At 40.4% G+C, this 21,088-nt stretch overlaps 1 protein-coding gene across 3 annotated transcripts in view; it reads right to left on the bottom strand.

The window, feature by feature from the left end:
* NMNAT3 (nicotinamide nucleotide adenylyltransferase 3) overlaps positions 1-21,088 on the bottom strand; it is a 115,125-nt gene that overhangs the window by 3,438 nt on the left and 90,599 nt on the right. For 2 of the 3 annotated variants that reach the window (XM_082392402.1, XM_082392403.1), the window contains exons 3-5: positions 11,215-11,256; positions 9,228-9,411; positions 4,226-4,308 (exon numbers count right to left, since the gene is read on the bottom strand). In XM_082392402.1, coding sequence (XP_082248528.1) covers positions 4,226-4,308; positions 9,228-9,411; positions 11,215-11,256 — 309 coding nt within the window. The remainder of the gene's footprint in view (positions 1-4,225; positions 4,309-9,227; positions 9,412-11,214; positions 11,257-21,088) is intronic. The other variant, XM_082392404.1, reaches the window with a different exon arrangement.

Raw genomic sequence — 21,088 nt, 5'->3', positions numbered from 1 at the left:
CATGTGGATCCAAACTACTCTGCACCTGTGGGATTTTACTCTAATTTCTTATTTATCTGACCATAGTAATGTAGCAAGAGACCACTGTTTGACCTTTCAAGCAATTGGGTTGCTGTTATGTGGTCTTCCTATGGGGGAGGTTAAATGATGTGCACTGGATTCCAGGGTCTTCTGGGGTCTGAGGCACACCACCCTGTTCCCACAGGCCAGGGATTCTTCTCCTGTGGATTTCTGTGGGAACGGTTTCCACATATCCACTTCGATATTAGATATCGTTTGAATTCATTAACAGTGACAGTATGGAATATGATTCACCCTGAGCCCTTGCCCAGAAGAGACAAGTACCCACGCCTGCCCCGTCCCCCAAGTCAAAGGCATGTCTGTGGGGCTGGTGTGATGGCCATACGCGTCTCAGATCCCAACTCTGGGCAGTTCTGTCATCAGGCCCCCCAGAGGCATTCACATCTCCCTTTCAAATCCATTCACAGCACTCTTACAAAATCTGCAGACCGAGTGACTCTGACCGTCTAAGTCCAAAGTCTGTAAGTCTGAGGTTTTGAATAAATACTGCCAATCTGATTTGTCCCAACAGTGATATAGTGACATAAATAGATGTCTGTGGGCGTTTGGGGGCAGTGTGCTTTTTGAATGGCCACAGGCTTTGGAAAGCAGATGAAGTAGAGATTAACACAGAAAGTGGGAGAAGTGCCGCCAGGACCTTTCCCTTTGAATGTCCAGTTGCCCTAACTCTTTGACATCAAAGAGTACCAACCCTGAGGCCAGTCAGCCCTGGGTTCTAATTTCAGATCTGCGAGGACCCCGGGATAGTTACAGCGGGTGGGCCTGTTTCCTCAGCTGTAGTAGGGATAATAAAGCCTCCTTTGGGAGTTATGGAAGTTGGGTGATGGAGAGAATGCAATGGAAATTTCCTGCTTAGTGCAGGCACCAAGGGTGGTGTCTGGAGCGTAGGACTTCTGGGTCTAGACAGGACACCCAAGATGAAGCCAGGTATTGGCAACTGAAGGGTGGCACCCAAATTCACCATACAAGGCTGCCTTGGAACAGTCAGTGTGAAATGGAACCAGATGAAGCATCTGCTCTGGTTGTATGAAAGGGGAATGGGGCCGAGCTGTGCTCGGGCCCCATCAGCCAAGGCAGGGACCACATTCACAAGCGACAGAGGCGGCCTGTTAAAGGACTGAGGCATCATCCACCCCAAAGCGTGACACCCAAGCAGCCCGGGACAAGGCAATTCACACACCTCTGGGTGAGTCCAAATCACAGGAGTGATGGGCAAAGCCGGGGTCCGGCGGCCAGAAAATGCTGAGCTCAGCCCCAGAGGAGAGCAGCGCATGACAAACTACACGGCACACAAAATGGTCCTTTAAAAACACATCACTAGTAACATACAAGCGACCTCATCAAAAGCCAAACTTACGCTGAGAAAATTCACCTGCCTTTTTTTAATTGCTCTAGTTTTTTTTTTTTTTTTTTCTGATGACAAACATGAAATCTATGTCAATTATGGGACGTATGGAAAATACATAAGTATTTAAAGTAGAAAATAACAGCAACAATAATTCTTTCTACAAAAAACTCAATATTTTGGTGTATTTCTTTAGTCTTTTCTATTTAAACGTGCAAATAGATGTGAAAGTATATTTACATATTTTTATATACTTGAGATTACACAGTATTGTATCCTGATTTTTTCCCATTCACCTCCTAAGTGTTTCTCCATATCATGAAAACCTTTTGTGTGGATTCTTCATCCTATATATACAGAACATCCTATATGTATATACATCCGATATATACAGTGTAATTTACTTATACATTCCCGTACATTTAAACACTGAGGTTGCTTTTATTTTCTGCCATTATAAAAATTGCCACGATAAACATCCTTCTGCATGTCTTCATCCCAATTTCTAATTATCTCCTCAGCCAGATTCCTAGAAGGGGAATGTATCAAGCAAAGGACACACACATTTTTAAGGCCCCTGCTATATTCTGGTAAATTGAAAAGCTCACTTTTCATTCAATGCAAACTTCCTTTTTTAACAGTTACTTTGGAAGAGAACAAGATGAGTAGGATTTAGGGTTCGAACAGAGAGAAAGGGGGTAAGGAACAAACCCCCAACATCACAGGGCCAAGCAGAGCAGACTAGTAGCCCCCTGGAAAGATAAATCCAAAAAAGAATGCGGGGTGAGCTTTGGGGGAGGGAAGGACTGGTTTCGCCACAGGGAAGTGGGCTCCAATCTGGGCCTCACAGGACAGACAGGTTTTCAACAAGGGAGCCAAGAAGGGAATGGGGAGGAGGAGCACGCCAGGCAGAGACAGGGATTCTGGAAGCATCCGCAGAGAGCTGAGAAGCTGGGAGCCTAAGCGTGGCCTTCCTCCTACCTCACTGGAAGCTACTCCCTTCCTTCACTGTGGGCTCCAGCATCCTGAATGGTACGGAGTGCCCAGCACTTCCTGCCTGTGTGCCTCACTCAGCTGCCCCTCTGTCCCCGAAATATCCCCGGCCCCAGAGAACCTGCTGATCCTATGAGTCACGGTGCAGGCGTCACCTCCTCCGGCCCCCCTAATCCATGTCTGGACGCACGGCCATTCACAGCCTGTCTCCAGCTCAGGGCAGGGGCTGGGCACCTGTCTCTGTTCTCAGCCGGCATCTCTAGAACCCTATTAGGAGTGACTGCTGGGCCAGGGGTGATTCAGAAAGAAGGCAGAGGGCTGCGAATGCACACTGTGTGCTGTGCTCAGGACTGCGGGACAGATGAGGAGGAGCCCATGCTGGCAGTGGAGGGGGGGAGACAGGGAGACCAGGGGAGTGTAATAAACACTGTACAAGCTGATCGTATAGGAGACTCTGTAGCTCCTTCTTTCTTGGATTCCTACTCTAGTGCACAGCTCCCCAAACTGGCGGTAAAGCAGTTCCCCAGCGTGCCTATTAAACATCCAGAGTCCCAGGCCCCATTCCCCCTCAGCAGGTCTGAGGCGTGGCCTGGGAATTAGCGGTTTTAACAAGCCGCACAGGTTCCTTTGACCAGCATTCAGGAACTGCTGCAGGAAACCTTTAGGGCATTTTCAAGTCCTTTTAATTAATTGATTAATTAATTAATTATAAACATATATATATTCTTTTTCAGATTTTTTTCCATTATAGGTTATTACAAGATATTGAATATAATCCCCTGTGCTATACAGTAGGTCCTTGTTGTTTACCTATTTTATATATATAGTACCGTGTATATGTTAATCCCAAACTCCTAATGTCTCCCCACCCACCCTTCAAGTCCTTTTAGAAGAGTGTTTCCCAGTCTGTGTTCTGGGGAGCACCGGTTCTGAGAAATACTAATATGCATTAAAAAGAGTCCCACGATTAAAAAGTGCTAAGAATGGCTGCGAGCCTCTTCCCTTTCTTTCAGAGTCACAACGCACATGAACATAGTAAAGGCTCTGAAAAGTCCTGCAGTAAAGACACCACTTTAAGTTTGTTTAACCGTGACATTCTGGAGCCCTTCTCATAGGGAAATAGTGTCCCACCAACTAAAGTTGGGAGAGCCGCTGGAGTGTTGGCCCAGTGGGACCAGCGATCCCCTGCTCATGGCACATCCTGCCCCCCCCCCACCCCAATCACTGGTGCTCCTGTTTATGTGCCTGAGGGGCCATGCATTTGACCCCCGGTACCAGGGCTGCCATGGGAGGTACTCTGAAATCACAGCTGACAAGATTGCATCAAACACCAGGAGTTGACAACAGGGTAGAAACCCAGGGCTACAAATTAAAAGGATAATCCAAATCGACTTTACATGCCTTAAAAATAGGTTTCCTCTTCCAAGTAAAACACTGAGTAACACTGCTATAAAGTATTAGTTTAAGGGATATAATGGCACATTTTGTTTTCAAAAAGGCTAAGGCTTTCAAAAGCAGCCCAGCAGCACCCTGAAGTTTATCTCTATGTAGCCCTGACTGTAATCCAGGTCACAAGCACAGGTCACAAGTGTAGGTAAACTCCTTTGGGGCAGAAAATACCAATTTAGCATAACAATTTACAAGGGATGGTGGCAGATTGGTTAGTTTGACCTTTCAACGTGGGAAGTGTCACCCCTAGCAGGCTTCGAAAACCCTTATCTGTGCCCAGGGGGCTGTGACTCCCATTGGTTCTCACCTGAAGCCCTGACATCTCACCCTCCCACAGAGGAGAGGGTCAGCACCCACCTGCGGGGGCTGGAGAGTCAACCTTGCCTTGGTCCGGGCCTTCCTTCCAGGGCAGAGATCTGAGCAGTTCGCTGTGATGGTGCCTGTGTTGTAAGCATATGGGTTCAGGGGGCGTCCATGTGGCCTACAGTCCCCCCAGACCACCCAGGGGGTTCTCTAATTTTAAGTCTCAACCTGCTTTTGTCCATTTTAGGTAGCTCATTCCATAAATATTTGCTGAAGGCCTACTATGTGCCAGGCCCTGTGCCAGGTGATGCGTCTGGGTCCTCACAGACCCCCATATCCAAGGCAGCTCACTGCCTTCTGTGAGCCCTGGCTGAAAGGAGGAAATGAGCAGATTTCTACTCTTTTAGTATTTTCTTTCAATACCTCGCTTTTTACAAAAAACTGAATAGGGATTACAGACCTGGGCTATTAGAATCAGACCTGAGTTCAAAATACAAATTTTCAGTTGTAAAGCTGGGATAATACACCTACTTTTTAGACTTTTGTGAAGGTAAATGAGCTAACACGCAGCAAGCACTGGCACAGTGCATGGCCCACAGCTGCCTCTCAAGATAGAGGCTCTCTCGGATCGTGGGCTAGTACTTTAGGATTTGACAGGGTGATGCTCAGAGCCTGGCTTGGAGCCAGACTGCCTGGGTTGAATCCCAGCTCCCCCGCCGGCCAGCGGTGGGACCCCGGGTGGGCGGTTTCCAGTCTCGGCACCTGCAAAACGAGGAATGATGACAGTGCCGGCTTCCCACGGATGGTTATGAAGATGAAAGGAGTTATACACGCAAAGCCCACCAAGCGGTGTGCAGCACAGAGCAAATCTCATTACGTGTTAGCAGTTCAGATATGATTAGACTTACACCCATATGGCAGGCTCGGCTCTTTAAGCAATCTATCTTCTGCAAATCAAGAGATACCTGTGCCTTCTTCTTTTTAATCGAGCACAGGTAATCACTATGTCTGGTATCAATTTGATCTTCCATCTTCCACTTACCGTATTAACTAGAGCTGTGTTTGGGAAGGAGAAGTGCCTGGTGGGAGAAGCATGTGTTTGTAGCCAGAGGGGCTGGGTTCAAGTTTAGGCTCTCCTGCTTGTACGAGCCTGGGTGAGTCACAAACACCCTCAGGGCCTCACTGACCTCTGTTAATTGGTCAGGAAAGTTAATGCCGGCCTTGTCTACCCTGAGTATCACAAGACCATGAAGGAGCAAGGGCTTCTGCCCAGCTGGGGAAGTGGCTGATGTTGATTATTATTAGGAGCGGTGCAGTGTAGAGGTTAAGTTCTAGAATGGGATTGCCTGGGTTGGAATACTGCTTCCAACTAGGAGCTGTGGAATCTTGGTGGGTGCCTTAAGCAATCTGCCTCCACTTTCCTTATCTGTAGAATGGCGGACAATGATAGTACCCACCCCAGAGAGCTGCCGTGAGGATGAATTAGAGAGCTTAGCACAGCCCATCCGCAGAAAAGTGCCCCATCGATGTTAGCTGTTATTAGTATCCTTACTCTCAGTCTGTCTTCCCCACCAGATTGTGAACAAGGAGCTCATTTAATTCATCCTTATATTCTTGGTACCTAGGGAACTGCTTAGTAAAGTCAGCTGAATTCACGAAGGATGGAAGGGGGATAAATAAATACATTTAATTCAGGTCCAGATTCCCTCCTGATGGTCTCAGTGGCTCAGCTGAGTCTTCTCAGGGCCTCGCTGGACTCATCTGTGTTTCCATTATTGTCTTATTACTTTGGTTTTAGAAAGCTTCACCTCTGAGGATTCACTCCTGGGTTAGTCTGGAATCTCGCATCAGACTGAAGTAGGTTCGGGTCTCACCTCCACTTTCTCGCTGTAGGACTTTGAGTATGTTGCTGACCCTTTCAGAACCTCTGTTTCCTCATCTGTGAAATGAGGCCAAACTCACCTACTTCTCAGAGTTGCTGAGCTGACTAGATATTATATACCTGGCACACAGAGTAGGTGATCAGTGAAAGCTGGTATTACTTTATTTTACCTACCTTGACGCTCCTGGTTCAAGTTGACCCTACTTTGAATATTAGCTGGAGCTCTGAACTCTGGTGTGCAAATGATTATCTTCAACGCCACATGCATCTTCCTCACAGACCTCCACTCCGCCTTTGTTGGGCGGGAGGTCATTGCTTCCTCTTGTTGCCTGCCTGAGGGGTACCCTGGCGTGCCCAGCCCCTGGCAGCATGTTCTCTGTGTCCTCAGCAGCCCCTGGTCTCCAACAATACCCGATCAGAAGGTCACTGTGGCAGAAGTGGAGTCAGCCACGTCGTGGTCCCACCCGTAGATCACTGGTTTTGAGGATGGCCATAAGCATGGCTTCAGAGATCAACAAACTAGGGCTCCACCACATGCTTATTTGTTGTGTGACAGTGGTTAACTTAGCCTCTCTGAGCCTCAGTTTACTCATCTGTAAAATGAGGACGACATAAGACCGTATTTGCCCAGGGGCACATGAGCTGCTGCTGGACCACATCAAATGGCATCGTGACCGAGGCCCTCCCCCAGCATGGGGAAAGGGCAAGTGAAATCAGTTATCAAGTGCCCTAAAAGCATGAAAGCTGGCCCAGATTTTTTTTTAAAATTAGAGTAAAAATAAAAAAACCTAATAAGGAGAAAAAGAATACTCAATAAGCCCTACAGTGAATTGACTTCATAGTGACATATGTCACTGTCACCATGATGTAGATTCACTGCTGAGTCCACCAAGAGGATACTAAATGGAGCAAAGGGTGGGGTGGATTTCTACAATGCTTCTAGAATCACCTAACTTTACAATTTTAACCAGATTTTCTATCTTAAAAAAATGTTTTTGGGAATTTTAGGAAAACATTAGTAATTAAACAAATGTTCGAATGAAGCCCACCCCAAATGCTGAAACAAAATCTTAATCAGCTATCTGATAAAACAGTGTTGACTATATCAGTGGATTCTCAACCTTGGCTGCACAAAATAAATCATTTGGGGACCTTGAAAAGTACCCATGCCTAGACCCTGCCCCAGAAAAATCAAAATCTCAGGTAGGGGAGGTTGAGCATTTAGAAATAGCTTCCCAGGTGATTCCTACAGCCAAGATTGAGACCACTGGTTTGGACTGGTCCCAGTACTAATCATAAGCATGATTCACACACTTGGTGACTGGGGCTGTGGATCTCAACCCTGGCCACACATTAGAATCACCAGGGAGCTCTTAAAAATCCTAAGGCCCCGTCCTAGACCAATGACATCTCAGTCTCTGGGGTTAGACTCAGCCTTCCGTACTTTTGAAAACTCCCTAGGTGATTCAAGGTGCAGCCAGGGCTGAGAAGCACTTGTCTAAAGGGTACAGTAAAAAAAAGAAAAAGAATGTGTCCTGTAAAATCTTAGGTCTGCATTTTGCAGCAGGATATTAATTACGTGGTACTGCGGTCAAATCCTACTTACCTGTGAATGGCTTATCTGTTATGAGTAGACATTATGGGCCCGTTAGGGATGCAGGGAAGGTAGCTAACATTATTAAGCACCTACTATAAACCAGGTGTTTTCCGACATCATCTCATGTAGTTCATACAGTATCCCAGTGACGTAGGTGGTGTCGTCCCCATGTTATTAGGTGAGGAATTGAGGCTCAGAGAGGCTAACTCATTTACATCAAGTCACTTCTCTAGTAAATTTGGCTCCAAGATCTGGGCCCGAGGCCACACTGCCCCTCACAGGGTGGAAAAGGAGAGTGTCTCTTGGTTTCTGACTACATATTAAAGCTAAATGATTTGTTGGATTATCTGATTTGTTTCTACTCCCCTCTGTTAGCCTAGATAAATGAGAGCTGACTACACTGTTTATTCTAAAAGGGTGATCTAGGTGTAAATTTATTACTTAAGTTAAAAAAAAAAAGAGAAGCATATATCTAACAATTATTTCATATTTGCTCTCCTTCAATTTGACAACAGATTTTGAAGTAGCACTGTAACTGAGGAATGCTTCTAGCTGGTTATTTCCCCAGTAAAGGGTAAGTAATAAGAACCAGGATGTGGAAACTAGATGTTTACCTTTGCTTAAAAAGGCAGACATTTTTCTCCCAAGTGACTTTGAAGATTAGTAAAGAATAAAAACCAATCCAAATTATGGACAGGGCTGTCAATCATTCAACCTGGTCCCTTGTGTCTCCTATTCTCTGACAACCCTAGTGCTTCCACATAGATCAAGACACAGCCCACAGTTTGCAATCTTTCCGGCAGAGCTGGCTGTCATTAGTGACAGGCAGGCCCACCTCACAATCCCCTCTGACAGGTGGGACAAGTGGGACCTCTTGCTTCTCTAGCGATCTCCCAGGAAAGCTTCCCAGACGAAAGTCAGAGACCCATTGTCCTAAAATACAGGGCTTTTAAATGGCTGCATTACTTATGCTGAATGCTAATAGCAATTCTAAAGGAAAAAAAAAAATCCTGTGTAATTATTTCTAGATTCATAGTTTTTTCTTAAAGTCTAGATTTATAGAACCTAGGATCTGTACCCTTGGAAAAGATGGCCTATTATGTAGATGCAGTTTTCAACCTAGTCAGTGATGACAATAATAAAGGGTCTCACTTACTGAGTATGATTATTTGGTTCTGGGTCAGAAAAGTGATTTACATTTTCGTAATGCTCATTAGGTTATGCTGTCCCCGTTTTGCAAGTGAGAAATGTGTCCCGGAGAAATGTCATGTGCCTCATGCCACAGAGCTACCGAGTGGTGGCCCTGGAGCCTAGATGCTACAACCCCCTGAAACAAGATGGGGCTTTCCCACAAAGTGTACCCTGAAGGGCAGTAGTTTGTGATTTTTTCTCTTAGGACCTCGCTGAGAATGTGAATCTGTTGGTCTCTCTCCCTCTAAGGAGAAACAGTTGCAGGACCTGGGTGAGAGGGGCTGGCTGAAGCCCCACTCAACACTCCATCCCTGCCTGTCACCCTGTGGGCTCTGCAGACGCAACCGTGGCCCCTGCTCATCCCAAGAGCACATGCCCACCGTTACCTCAGCACCTTGACTGTCTCCGTCCACTGCACCTGCTCGCTCTCCCAGGGGTCCACCTGGATCCAGTCGGACGTCTGCAGGGCCAGCCGGGCCATGGCCACCCGGTGCCGGGCAGCCACGAGGCCCTTCTTTCCGTAGTTGTCATTGACAGGAGAGATGATACCCCCGATCACCTGGTACCTGCCTAGGCAGCAGAGAGCAGTGGTGTTGCTGGTACAGGACCTTGTCACCTGGCAGCTGGAATTCAGGCAGGTGCTAAAAATCTTGGGGTCTCGTCCTGAGTGGGATCAGACCCTAGCATTCTCTGCTGGGCGGGCCAGCTCCCTTGGGCCAGGTAAAGGTGCTACCTCAGGAACCATGTGCCTCTCCTCCAGAGGCTTCTACACCCTGGAGTAGCTGAGAGGATGCCGTGGGGGCAGAGCTGAGGCAAGGCTCCCAGATAGCAATGTGGACGGTTAGGGTCAGAATATGTTGCAGGAACACGATGACTCCCCCTGCGTGGGACTTACAGGGGCACTACTGTCCTCTAACCATGTTTGGGACAACAGTTACACATGGTTTCTTAGCTCAAACAGGGGATTTTGTGGATCAAAGAGGAAGGGATGACATTTAGCCTGGACCAGGTGGGTGGGTGATGGGATGCAGACTCACTGCACAGGCCCACCATTGGCTTTGGAGGACTGTGCTGTTAAGGGAATGGGAAGGCCTACTTTGGAAAAGATGTGAGCTGTCTTATGAGAGATGTTGCATGGCTCAGTGACTGAAGAATGGGGCATCATAGGTTTAGAGCTGCAGTGAATTGTAGAAGCTACAGAGAACCACCATGGAAAGAGTATGAATGGGCCTCAGAGAGACTGTGGGTGGGACTTGGGTGAAGCTCTAGTTCTATCACTCACTAGGATGTCTTAGGCAAATTACCAAACTATTTGCAAAAATAAAACACTTAGCCATTTGAACTTCAGTTTTCCTACCTGTAAAATGGGATAATACCTGCTTGGCAGGACCTTGTGGTAAGGACAAAATTAGATAATGTTTATGAGGGGAGATAATATTTTGACTTTGTATATGATACATTTAAAAAAATTGTATTATAAAATATCATATGCATATAAAAGGGCATAGAGTTTGACAAAGAGTTATAAAGTATATCCTGTTCTAATCCTCACCTAGGTTAAGATACAGAAATTCCCTATCACAGCCTCCACACTCTGATGGAAGCTCATCACTATTCTTACTTTTATAATATTAATTCTCTTGCTTTCTTTATAGCTTTACCATGTATTTATGCATCCTTAAAAAACACAGGTTGATTTTGCCTGCTTTTGAAACTTTTAAATATGGAGTCGTACTGAATGTATTCTTTCATTAAGCCTTTTTCACTTTGATAAAATTCATGTAGTCCAACCAGTTTTATTGCTGCATGATATTCTTTTGCATGATTATATACGAAAGAATTGATCTATCTTACTGTTGATGGATTTGGTTTGATTCTGGTTTTAGACAGTTACCAACAATGCTGCTATGAAAATGCTTGCACAAGTCTCCCTGTGTGCACAAGCATATATTTCTTAGGATATGTACCTAAGAGTGGAACTGCCAAGTCATTGGGTAGATGTATTTGCAGCTTTACTAGATAATGCCAAACAATTTTCTAAAATGGTTATAGATATTTACTCTCCAACCAGCGGTGTATGAGCGTTCACTTGCTTCACACCATCGAGCAAATAGCCATACAGGGTTATTGTCAGGATTTTCCCATCTGATGGATGTGTAGTTATATCTCATTGTGGTTTTAATGTTCCTTTTCCTGCTAACCAATGAGCCTGAGCATTTATTCATATATATTATTAAACATTCGCGCTTAAGTGCCTGTTCAAATCTTTTGCCTATATTTTCGGTTGTCTACCTTTTTATCATTGATTTGTAAAGTTCTTCATCTATTCCAAATATTAGCCCTTTGTTGGTTGGTTATATATGTCATAAATACCTTCTCTCACTTGATGGCTTGTCTTATTCTTTTTATGGAATCCTGTGAAAACAAACGTTCTTAATTTTTATGTAGTTGGGTTGTTAGTTTTTTTCCTTTATGGCTAGTGCATTTTGTGTTATGAGGATATTTTCCTGTATTATCTCATAAAAGCTTTATAGTTTTGTTTTTCACATTTGTGTCTCTGTGCATGATGTGCGTCCTATTAAATTATTTTCCATTTGGATAGTCAATTATTCCAGCATCATTTACCAAAAAGACCTCTTCTGCCCCGCTGCTGTGCATTGTCACCCGTGTGGAACTCCCAGTGTCCATCTGCGCATGGGCCTGTTTCTCCGCTCTCTGTTCTGTTATGTGGCTGTATTTGCCATCCTTGTACAACGTCACGCTGCCTTGTTTAACAGAGCTTTAGTACACATCTTGATATCTGGTTAAGTAAATCCTCCCACCTGTTCTTCAAGAGTGTCTTCGCAATTCTTGACTTCTTGTATTTTCCACATAAATTGTAGAAAGCACTTGTCAAGTTCCACAAAGATGAAACAGCTCCCCAGCCCCCCCCAAAAAATGCTGAAATTTGATAGGAATTGAATCAAATCTATAATTCAATTTAGGGAGAACTGACATTTTTACAATAATGAGTCTTCCAATCCACGAGCATGGTATATCTTTCCATTTGTTTAGGTTTTCTTAAATGTTTCTAAATAAAATTTTACAATTTTTCTTGTAGCGCACTTAACACATCTTTTGTAAGATTTATTCCTAGATTCTTGATTTTTTGATGCCACTATAAATGGCATTTTTAAAGTACTTTTTTTCCTGCTGTTGATATGTAGAAATATAATTGATTTAGGTATCTTGAATGTGTATCTAGTAAATTTGCTAAACTCTCTCATTAATTCTAATAGTTTATCTGCAGAGTCTTTTGAATCTTCTATGTCCAAAATAATACCATCTGAAAATACTGACAATTTTGCCATTTCATTTCCAATCCTTTTAAATTTTATTTTTCTTGTTGCATTGTTTAAGACCTCTAGAATAATGCTGTATAGAGATGGTGTTGGCAGGCATCCTTGTGTTAGTCCCACTATCAGAGGAAAAACTTTCAAGTTTCATTATTACGTATGATGTTTGCTGCAAGTTTTCTGTAGATATCCTTTTTCAGTTGTGGCAGAGACCATGCCATGTGTTCATTAAGACCCATTTTTAGTTTTCCTCTTTCTGGGCATATAGGAAGCTAATATTTCTGTTCCTCTTGAAATTAGGTTGTGTTTTTGTGATTTGAATGAGTTATAGTCATTGGGATGTGGGTGAAAGTGATGTATGCCCCATGTAGACTTGGCCATAAAAACTCTTGCATGACGCTCTAGCTCTTCATAGTGAATCTGAAAGCTGCAATTAAGATAGCAAAGCATATGGGACCTACCAGGATACCCGAGACACAGCTTGGAAGGGAACTGCCCTGTAGATCTTCTGAACCCACACAGGATTTATTTGATGAGAGATAAACTTTATTTAATGTGTTAAGTTCCTCAACTTGGGGGATTTGTTACTGCAACTTAGCCTGGTCTATCCTGACAAATATGTTATTTTAAAAGAGACATTTAATATCCAAAATATATAAAGAACACATATAACTCAACAATAAAAAAAAACAATTTGAAAATGGGCATAGGAGCTGAATGGACATTTTTCCAAAGAAGAAGTACAGATGACCAACAGGCACATGAAAAGATGCTCAACATCACTAAATATCATGGAAATGCAAATCAAAACCACAATGAGATACCACCTCACACCTGTCAGAATGCCTATTATCAAAAAAGACAAGAAATATGTGTTGGTGAGGATGTGGAGAATAGGGAACCTTCTTGCATTGTTGGTGGGAATGTAAATTGGTGCAGCCACTACAGAAGACAGTATGGAGATTCCTCAAAAAATTAAGAATAGAACTACCATACAATCCAGCTATCCCACTTCTGTATATGTTTCCAAAGAATACAAAAATACTAATCTGAAAATATATACATACCCCTATGTTCCCTGCAGCATTATTTACAATAGCCAAGGCATGGAAGCAACCTAAGCGCCCATCAACAGATGAATGGATAAAGGAGTTGTGGTGTGTATATATATATATGCACACATACATACACAATGGAATACTACTCAGCCAGAAAAGAGATGAAATCTTGCCATTTGTTAGAACATGGATGGACCTTGAGGGTATTATGCTAAGTGAAATAAGTCAGATGAAGAAAGACAAATACTGTATAATTTCACTCATATGTGGAATATAAAAAACTAATAAACTAAAAAACAAAACAAAACAAATAATGAACAAACCAAACCGAACAAAAACAAACACAAACCTGTAGATATAAAGAACAGAGTAGTGGTTACCAGAGGGGGAGGGGTGTAGGGAGGGTGAAATGGGTAAAGGAGATCAGTCTCCTTTACCATACATGTCTCCTGTATGGTGACAGATGGAAACTAAATCTTTGATGGTGAGCACTTTGTAGGGTATACAAAAGTAGAAATATTGTACACATGAAACTTACGTAATGTTATATATCAATGTTACTTATATAAAATAAAAAAGAGACATTCCCAGCTGGTCATAGTTTGAGCTTTTGTCATAAATGAATTCTCTGAAACTCTTGAAATTACTTTGATATTTTTCCTTTAGTCAGTTAATACAGTGCATTGCATTGATTAACCTTCTAATCTTTAACATTGCATTCCTAAGATAAACTCGGTTTGGTCAAGATATATTATCTTTTTAATGTGTTGATGGATTCACTCTGCTAATATATTTTTTAGGAAGCAAGAGAAGTCTATAATTTTATTTTCTCTTAATGTCCTAATCAGGTTTTGGTATCAAGGTCATGCTAGCCTCATAAAAAGTGTTGGGAGTCCCCTCTTTTTCTATGCTCTGAAATAGCTTGTATAAGATTGAAATAACATCTTTTCCGTTAAGTGTTTTCTAGAACCCATCAGTGAAGTCTTCATGAGGCTGGAGTCTAATTTGTGTGAAATTTTTTGACTAATGATTTAATTTCTTTAATGGTTGTAAAATGATTCAGATTTTTATTTCTTCATTATAATTTTTGGCAACTTGCATTTTTTCTAGGATTCTTTTCATTATATCTAAATTTTGAAATGTACTGGCATAAGGTTGTTTCCAATATTCTCTTATCTGTTTAGTGTTGACACCATCTGTAGTGATGTTCTTTTCATTCCTAATGTTGGTTGTGTTTCCATTCTTTTTCCTTGCTCAATCTTGCTAGAGGTTTGTAATCTTATTAGTCTTTTCAAAGAACCAACTTTTGGCTTTATTGATCTTCTCTACTGAATGTTTGTTTTCCATTTCATCAATTTCTGTTTTATTTTTATTAATTCTATCCTCCTACTTTCTTGGTGCTATTTTGCTGTTCTTTTTCTAACTCCTGGTGATGGATACTCAGCTAACTTGCCATTTAACTTATTTTCTAATACACACAGTTCTGGCTATAAAAATTCCCTCTGAGCACGACTTTATTTGTATCCTTTAAGCATGACTTTACTTGCATTTACTTTTTGATATGTAGTGTTTTCATGATCATTCAGTTCAAAATACTTTCTAATTTTTATTATTACGACTTTTTGATCCATGAACTATTTAGAAGTGTTTTTCCTCATTACCCAACATATTGAGATACCCACTATGACTGTGAATTTTTCTATTTTTTCTTTTTAGTTCTTTCAACTTTTGTTTCATATATTTTAATATGTTATTAAAATATGTTATTTAAGTTCCTATATATTTATGATTCTTACATATCTGTGAATCAAGCCTCTTTCTCTCTAGTAATAGTTTTTACTTAAAGTCTATATGCCTGATAGTACTATAGTCTCAACAGTTTTATTTTGATTAGTATATGCATGTCATATATTTTTCACCCTTTTACTTTCAATCTTTCTATACTTTTGTTTTAGGAAAGTCTTTTGTAAATAGCCTAAAGCTGGATTAAAAAAATTTGGGGGTCAAATTTGACAGTTATTGACTCTTAATTGGAACGTTAAGTTCACTTACATTTAACGTGAATGCTAACAGATTTAAGTTTAAAGCTACCAACTTATATTTTCTTTCTTCCCACACAAGTCTATGTTATTTTTTCCTCTTGTCCTGCCTGTGTTTAGGCTTTATTTCATTTTTTTTCTCTCGGATTGGAATTATATATAGTCTCACATCCAAAGTAAATGAAGACCTTTCCCCTCTTCCTCAACAACATGGGGACTAGAGAGCTCTGTCCATGCTAGTCTTGTACATATTTTAAGCCTATTGTTTTCCCTAACCCTATTAGACCTTATCATTCTGTTTTATACAACCAATGCTCACTTAAATTTACCCATGTATTTGCCATTTTCTTTGCACTCCATTTCTCTTTGCATATCAGACCTGCTCTCCGGGAATCACTCTCCTTCTGACAGAATATATCCCATAGAATTTCCTTAAGGTAGTGACCTCATGCGTGAAAGACATTTTCAAGATATTACCCTCACTCCCAAAATATATTTTCACTGTATATGAACTAACTGATTGGCAATCATTTTCCTTCAGTACTTTGAAGTTACGGTTCTACATTTTTTTGACTTTCAATTGATGCTATTGAGAAGCCATCTATAATCTATCTGCCGTTCCTGTGAAGATAATCTGTACTTCTCTGGTTGCTTTCAATATTTTCTTTGTCTACACAGGAATTTCTGTTTATCCTTCTTTGGGATCACTGGGTTTCTTAAATCTGGGGATTGGTGTCTTTTATTAGACATGGAAAATTCTTAGTTATTATCTCTTCAGAAAATGCCTCTGCCCCCTGTGCTCTGCCCTCTTCTTCTAGCTCTCTGATTGTGTATACGTAACCACCATGTCTCCTACCCTCTCTTCTGGAATTAAAAACAAATCTTTTTCTCTCTCTCCTCCACTCTTCATAATTTCATTTGATCTATATTCCAGTTCACTAAGTTTGTATTTTTCTATCTCTAGTCTGATTCCAAATTATTCATTGAAAGTTTTTTTTAAAGTCTTTTAATCTAAAAACATGTAAATATCTCCATTTGTCTAGGTCTTCTTTGATTTCTTTCTCAGTATTTTATAATTTTGAAAATTATATAAATATTTTGTTGATTTGTACCTAAGTATTTCATTTTATTTAGATCAATTGTTAATGGTATTATGTTTTTAATTTTGGTTCACATGCTTGTTATTAATATACATAAGCAAGATTGATCTTTGTTTGTTGATTTTTATCTCATTTATTCTAAGAGATCTAAAAAAAACAGATTCCTTGGCATTGTGTACATAGACAACCATGTCACATGCAAATAGAGAAAGTTTTATTTCTTCTTTTCCTACATGTATGCCTTTTATTTCATTTTTAATTTAATTTAATTTTATTTTTTATACAGCAGGTTCTTATTAGTCATCCATTTTATACACATCAGTGTATACATATCAATCCCAACCTCCCAATTCATCACACCACCACCCCCAACCCCCCACTGCTTTCCCCACCTTGGTGTCCATAGGTTTTTTCTCTACTTCTATGTCTCAATTTCTGCTCTGCAAACCAGTTCATCTGTACCATTTTCTAGGTTCCACATATATGTGTTAATATACGATATTTGTTTTTCTCTTTCTGACTTACTTCACTCTGTATGACAGTCTCTAGATGCATCCACGTCTCTACAAATGACTCAATTTCGTTCCTTTTTATGGTTGAGTAATATTCCATTGTATATATGTACCACATCTTCTTTATCCATTCATCTGTCGATGGGCATTTAGGTTGCTTCCATGACCTGGCTTTGTAAATACTGCTGCAAAGAACATTGGGGTGCATGTGTCTTTTTGAATTATGGTTTTCTCTGGGTATATGCCCAGTAGTGGGATTGCTGGGTCATATGGTAATTCTATTTTTAGTTTTTTAAGGAACCTCCATACTGTTCTCCATAGTGGTTGTATCCATTTACATTCCCACCAACAGTGCAAGAGGGTTCCCTTTTCTCCACACCCTCTCCAGTATTTGTTGTTTGTAGATTTTCTGATGATGCCCATTTTAACTGGTGTGAGGTGATACCACATTGTAGTTTTGATCTGCATTTCTCTAATAATCAGTGATGTTGAGCATCTTCTCATGTGCTTCTTGGCCATCTGTATGTCTTTGGAGAAACGTCCATTTAGGTCTTCTGCCCATTTTTGGATTGGGTTGTTTGTTTTTTTAATATTGAGCTGCATGAGCTGTTTATATATTTTGGAGATTAATCCTTTGTCTGATGATTTGTTAGCAAATATTTTCTTCCATTCTGAGGGTTGCCTTTTTGTCTTGTTTATGGTTTCCTTTGCTGTGCAAAAGCTTTTAAGTTTCATTAGGTCCCATTTGTTTATTTTTGTTTTTATTTCCATTACTCTAGGAGGTGGATCAAAAAAGATCTTGCTGTGATTTATGTCAAAGAGTGTTCTTCCTATATTTCCTCTAAGAGGTTTATAGTTCCCAGTCTTACATTTAGGTATCTAATCCATTCTGAGTTTATTTTTGTGTATGGTGTTAGGGAGTGTTCTAATTTCATTCTTTTACATGTAGCTGTTCAGTTTTCCCAGCACCACTTATTGAAGAGACTGTCTTTTCTCCATTGTATATCCTTGCCTCCTTGGCCATAGATTAGCTGACCATAGGTGTGTGGGTTTATCTCTGGGCTTTCTATCCTGTTGCATTGATCTACATCTCTGTTTTTGTGTCAGTACCATATTGTCTTGATTACTGTAGTTTTGTAGTATAGTCTGAAGTCAGGGAGTCTGATTCCTCCAGCTCCGTTTTTTTTCCCTCAAGACTGCTTTGGCTATTCGGGGTCTTTTGTGTCTCCATGCAAATTTTAAGATTTTTTGTTCTAGTTCTGTAAAAAATGCCATTGGTAATTTGATAGGGATTGCACTGAATCTGTAGATTTCTTTGTGTAGTATAGTCATTTTCACAATATTGATTCTTCCAATCCAAGACAATGGTATATCTCTCCATCTGTTGGTGTCATCTTTAATTTCTTTCATCAGTGTCTTATAGTTTTCAGCATACAGGTCCTTTGTCTCCCTAGGTAGGTTTATTCCTAGGTATTTTATTCTTTTTTTTGCAATGGTAAATGGGAGGGTTTCCTTAATTTCTCTTTCAGATTTTTCATCATTAGTGTATAGGAATGCAAGAGATTTCTGTGCATTAATTTTGTATCATGCAACTTTACCAAATTCATTGATTAGTTCTAGTAGTTTTCTGGTGGCATCTTTAGGATTCTCTATGTATAGTATCATGTCATCTGCAAACAGTGACAGTTTTACTTCTTCTTTTCCAGTTTGGATTCTTTTTCTTTTTCTTCTCTGACTGCCATGGCTAGGACTTCCAAAACTATGTTGAATAGTAGTGGTGAGAGTGGACATCCTTGTCTTTTTTCTGATCTTAGAGGAAATGCTTTAAGTTTTTCACCATTGAGAATGATGTTTGCTGTGGGTTTGTCGTATATGTCCTTTTTTATGTTGAAGTGGTTTCCCTCTATGCCCACTTTCTGGAGACTTTTTTTTTTTTTTATCATAAACGTGTGTTGAATTATGTCAAAAGCTTTTTCTGCATCTCTTGAGATGATCATATGGTTTTTCTTCTTCAGTTTGTTAATATGGTGTATCACATTGATTGATTTGCATATATTGAAGAATCCTTGCATCACTGGGATAAATCCCACTTGATCATGGTGTATGATCCTTTTAATGTGTTGTTGGATTCAGTTTGCTAGTATTTTGTTAGGATTTTTGCATTTAGTTTCATCAGTGATATTGGTCTGTAATTTTCTTTTTTTGTAGTATCTTTGTCTGGTTTTGGTATCAGGGTGATGGTGGCCTCATAGAATGACTTTGGGAGTTTTCCTTTCTCTGCAATTTTTTGGAAGAGTTTGAGAAGGATGGGTGTTAGCTCTTCTCTAAATGTTTGATAGAATTCACCGGTGAAGCCATCTGGTCCTGGACTTTTGTTTGTTGGAAGATTTTTAAACACAGTTTCAATTTTATTATTTGTTATTCATCTGTTCATATTTTCTATTTCTTCCTGGTTCAGTCTTGGAAGGTTATACCTTTCTAAGAATTTGTCCATTTCTTCCAGGTTGTCCATTTTATTGGCATAGAGTTGCTTGTAGTAGTCTCTTAGGATGCTTTGTATTTCTGTGGTGTCTGTTGTAACTTCTCCTTTTTCATTTCTAATTTTATTGATTTGAGTCCTCACCCTCTTTTTCTTGATGAGTCTGGCTAATGGTTTATCAATTTTGCTTATCTTCTCAAAGAACCAGGTTTTAGTTTTATTGATCTTTGCTATTGTTTTCTTTGTTTCTATTTCATTTATTTCTGCTCTGATCTTGATGATTTCTTTTCTTCTGCTAACTTTGGGTTTTGTTTGTTCTTCTTTCTCTAGTTCCTTTAGGTGTAAGGTTAGATTGTTTATTTGAGATTTTTCTTGTTTCTTGAGGTAGGGTTGTATAGCTATAAACTTCCCTCTTACAACTGCTTTTGCTGCATCCCATAGGTTTTGGATCATCGTGTTTTCATTGTCATTTGTCTCTAGGTATTTTTTGATCTCCTCTTTGATTTCTTCAGTGATCTCTTGGTTATTTAGTAATGTATTGTTTAGCCTCCATGTGTTTGTGTTTTTTACGTTTTTTTCCCTGTAATTCATTTCTAATCTCATAGCGTTGTGGTCAGAAAAGATGCTTGATATGATTTCAATTTTCTTGAATTTACTGAGGCTTGATTTGTGACCCAAGATATGACCTATCTTGGAGAATGTTCTGTGCGCATTTGAGAAGAAAGTATAATCTGTTGTTTTTGGATGGAATGTCCTATAAATATCAAGTAAATCTATCTGGTCTATTGTGTCATTTAAAGCTTGTGTTTCCTTATTAATTTTCTGTTTGGATGATCTGTCCATTGGTGTAAGTGAGGTGTTAAAGTCCCCCACTGTTATTGTGTTACTGTCGATCTCCTCTTTTAGAGCTGTTAGCAGTTGCGTTATGTGCTCCTTATGTGCTCTATAGGTGCTCCTATGTTGGGTGCATATATATTTATAATTGTTATATCGTCTTGGATTGATCCCTTGATCATTATGTAGTGTCCTTTCTTGTCTCTTGTAACATTCTTTATTTTAATGTCTACTTTATCTGATATGAGTATTGCTACTCCAGCTTTCTTTTGATTTCCATTTGCATAGAATATCTTTTTCCATCCCCTCACTTTCAGTCTGTATGTGTCCTTAGGTCTGAAGTGGGTCTCTTGTAGACTGCATATATATGGGTCTTGTTTTTGTATCCATTCAGCAAGCCTGTGTCTTTTGGTAGGAGCATTTAATCCACTCACGTTTAAGGTAATTATTGATATGTATGTTCCTATTACCATTTTCTTAATTGTTTTGGGTTTGTTTTTGTAGGTCTTTTTCTTCTCTTGTGTTTCCTACTTAGAGAAGTTCCCTTAGCATTTGTTGTAGAGCTGGTTTGGTGGTGCTGAATCCTCTTAACTTTTGCTTGTCTGTAAAGCTTTTGATTTCTCCATCGAATCTGAATGAGATCTTTGCTGGGTAGAGTAATCTTGGTTGTAAGCTGTTCCCTTTCATCACTTTAAGTATATCATGCCACTCCCTTCTGGCTTGTAGAGTTTCTGTTGAGAAATCAGCTGTTAACCTTCTGGGAGTTCCCTTGTATGTTATTTGTCATTTTTCCCTTGCTGCTTCCAATAATTTTTCTTTGTCTTTAATTTTTGCCAATTTGATTACTATGTGTCTCAGTGTGTTTCTCCTTGGGTTTATCCTGTATGGGA

The sequence above is a fragment of the Balaenoptera borealis genome (genome assembly GCF_965194805.1).
Source record: "Balaenoptera borealis genome assembly, chromosome: 5".
NCBI lineage: Eukaryota > Metazoa > Chordata > Mammalia > Artiodactyla > Balaenopteridae > Balaenoptera > Balaenoptera borealis.
Note: the sequence above shows the minus strand (reverse complement) of the source record. Positions and strands in the feature narration are given on the sequence as shown.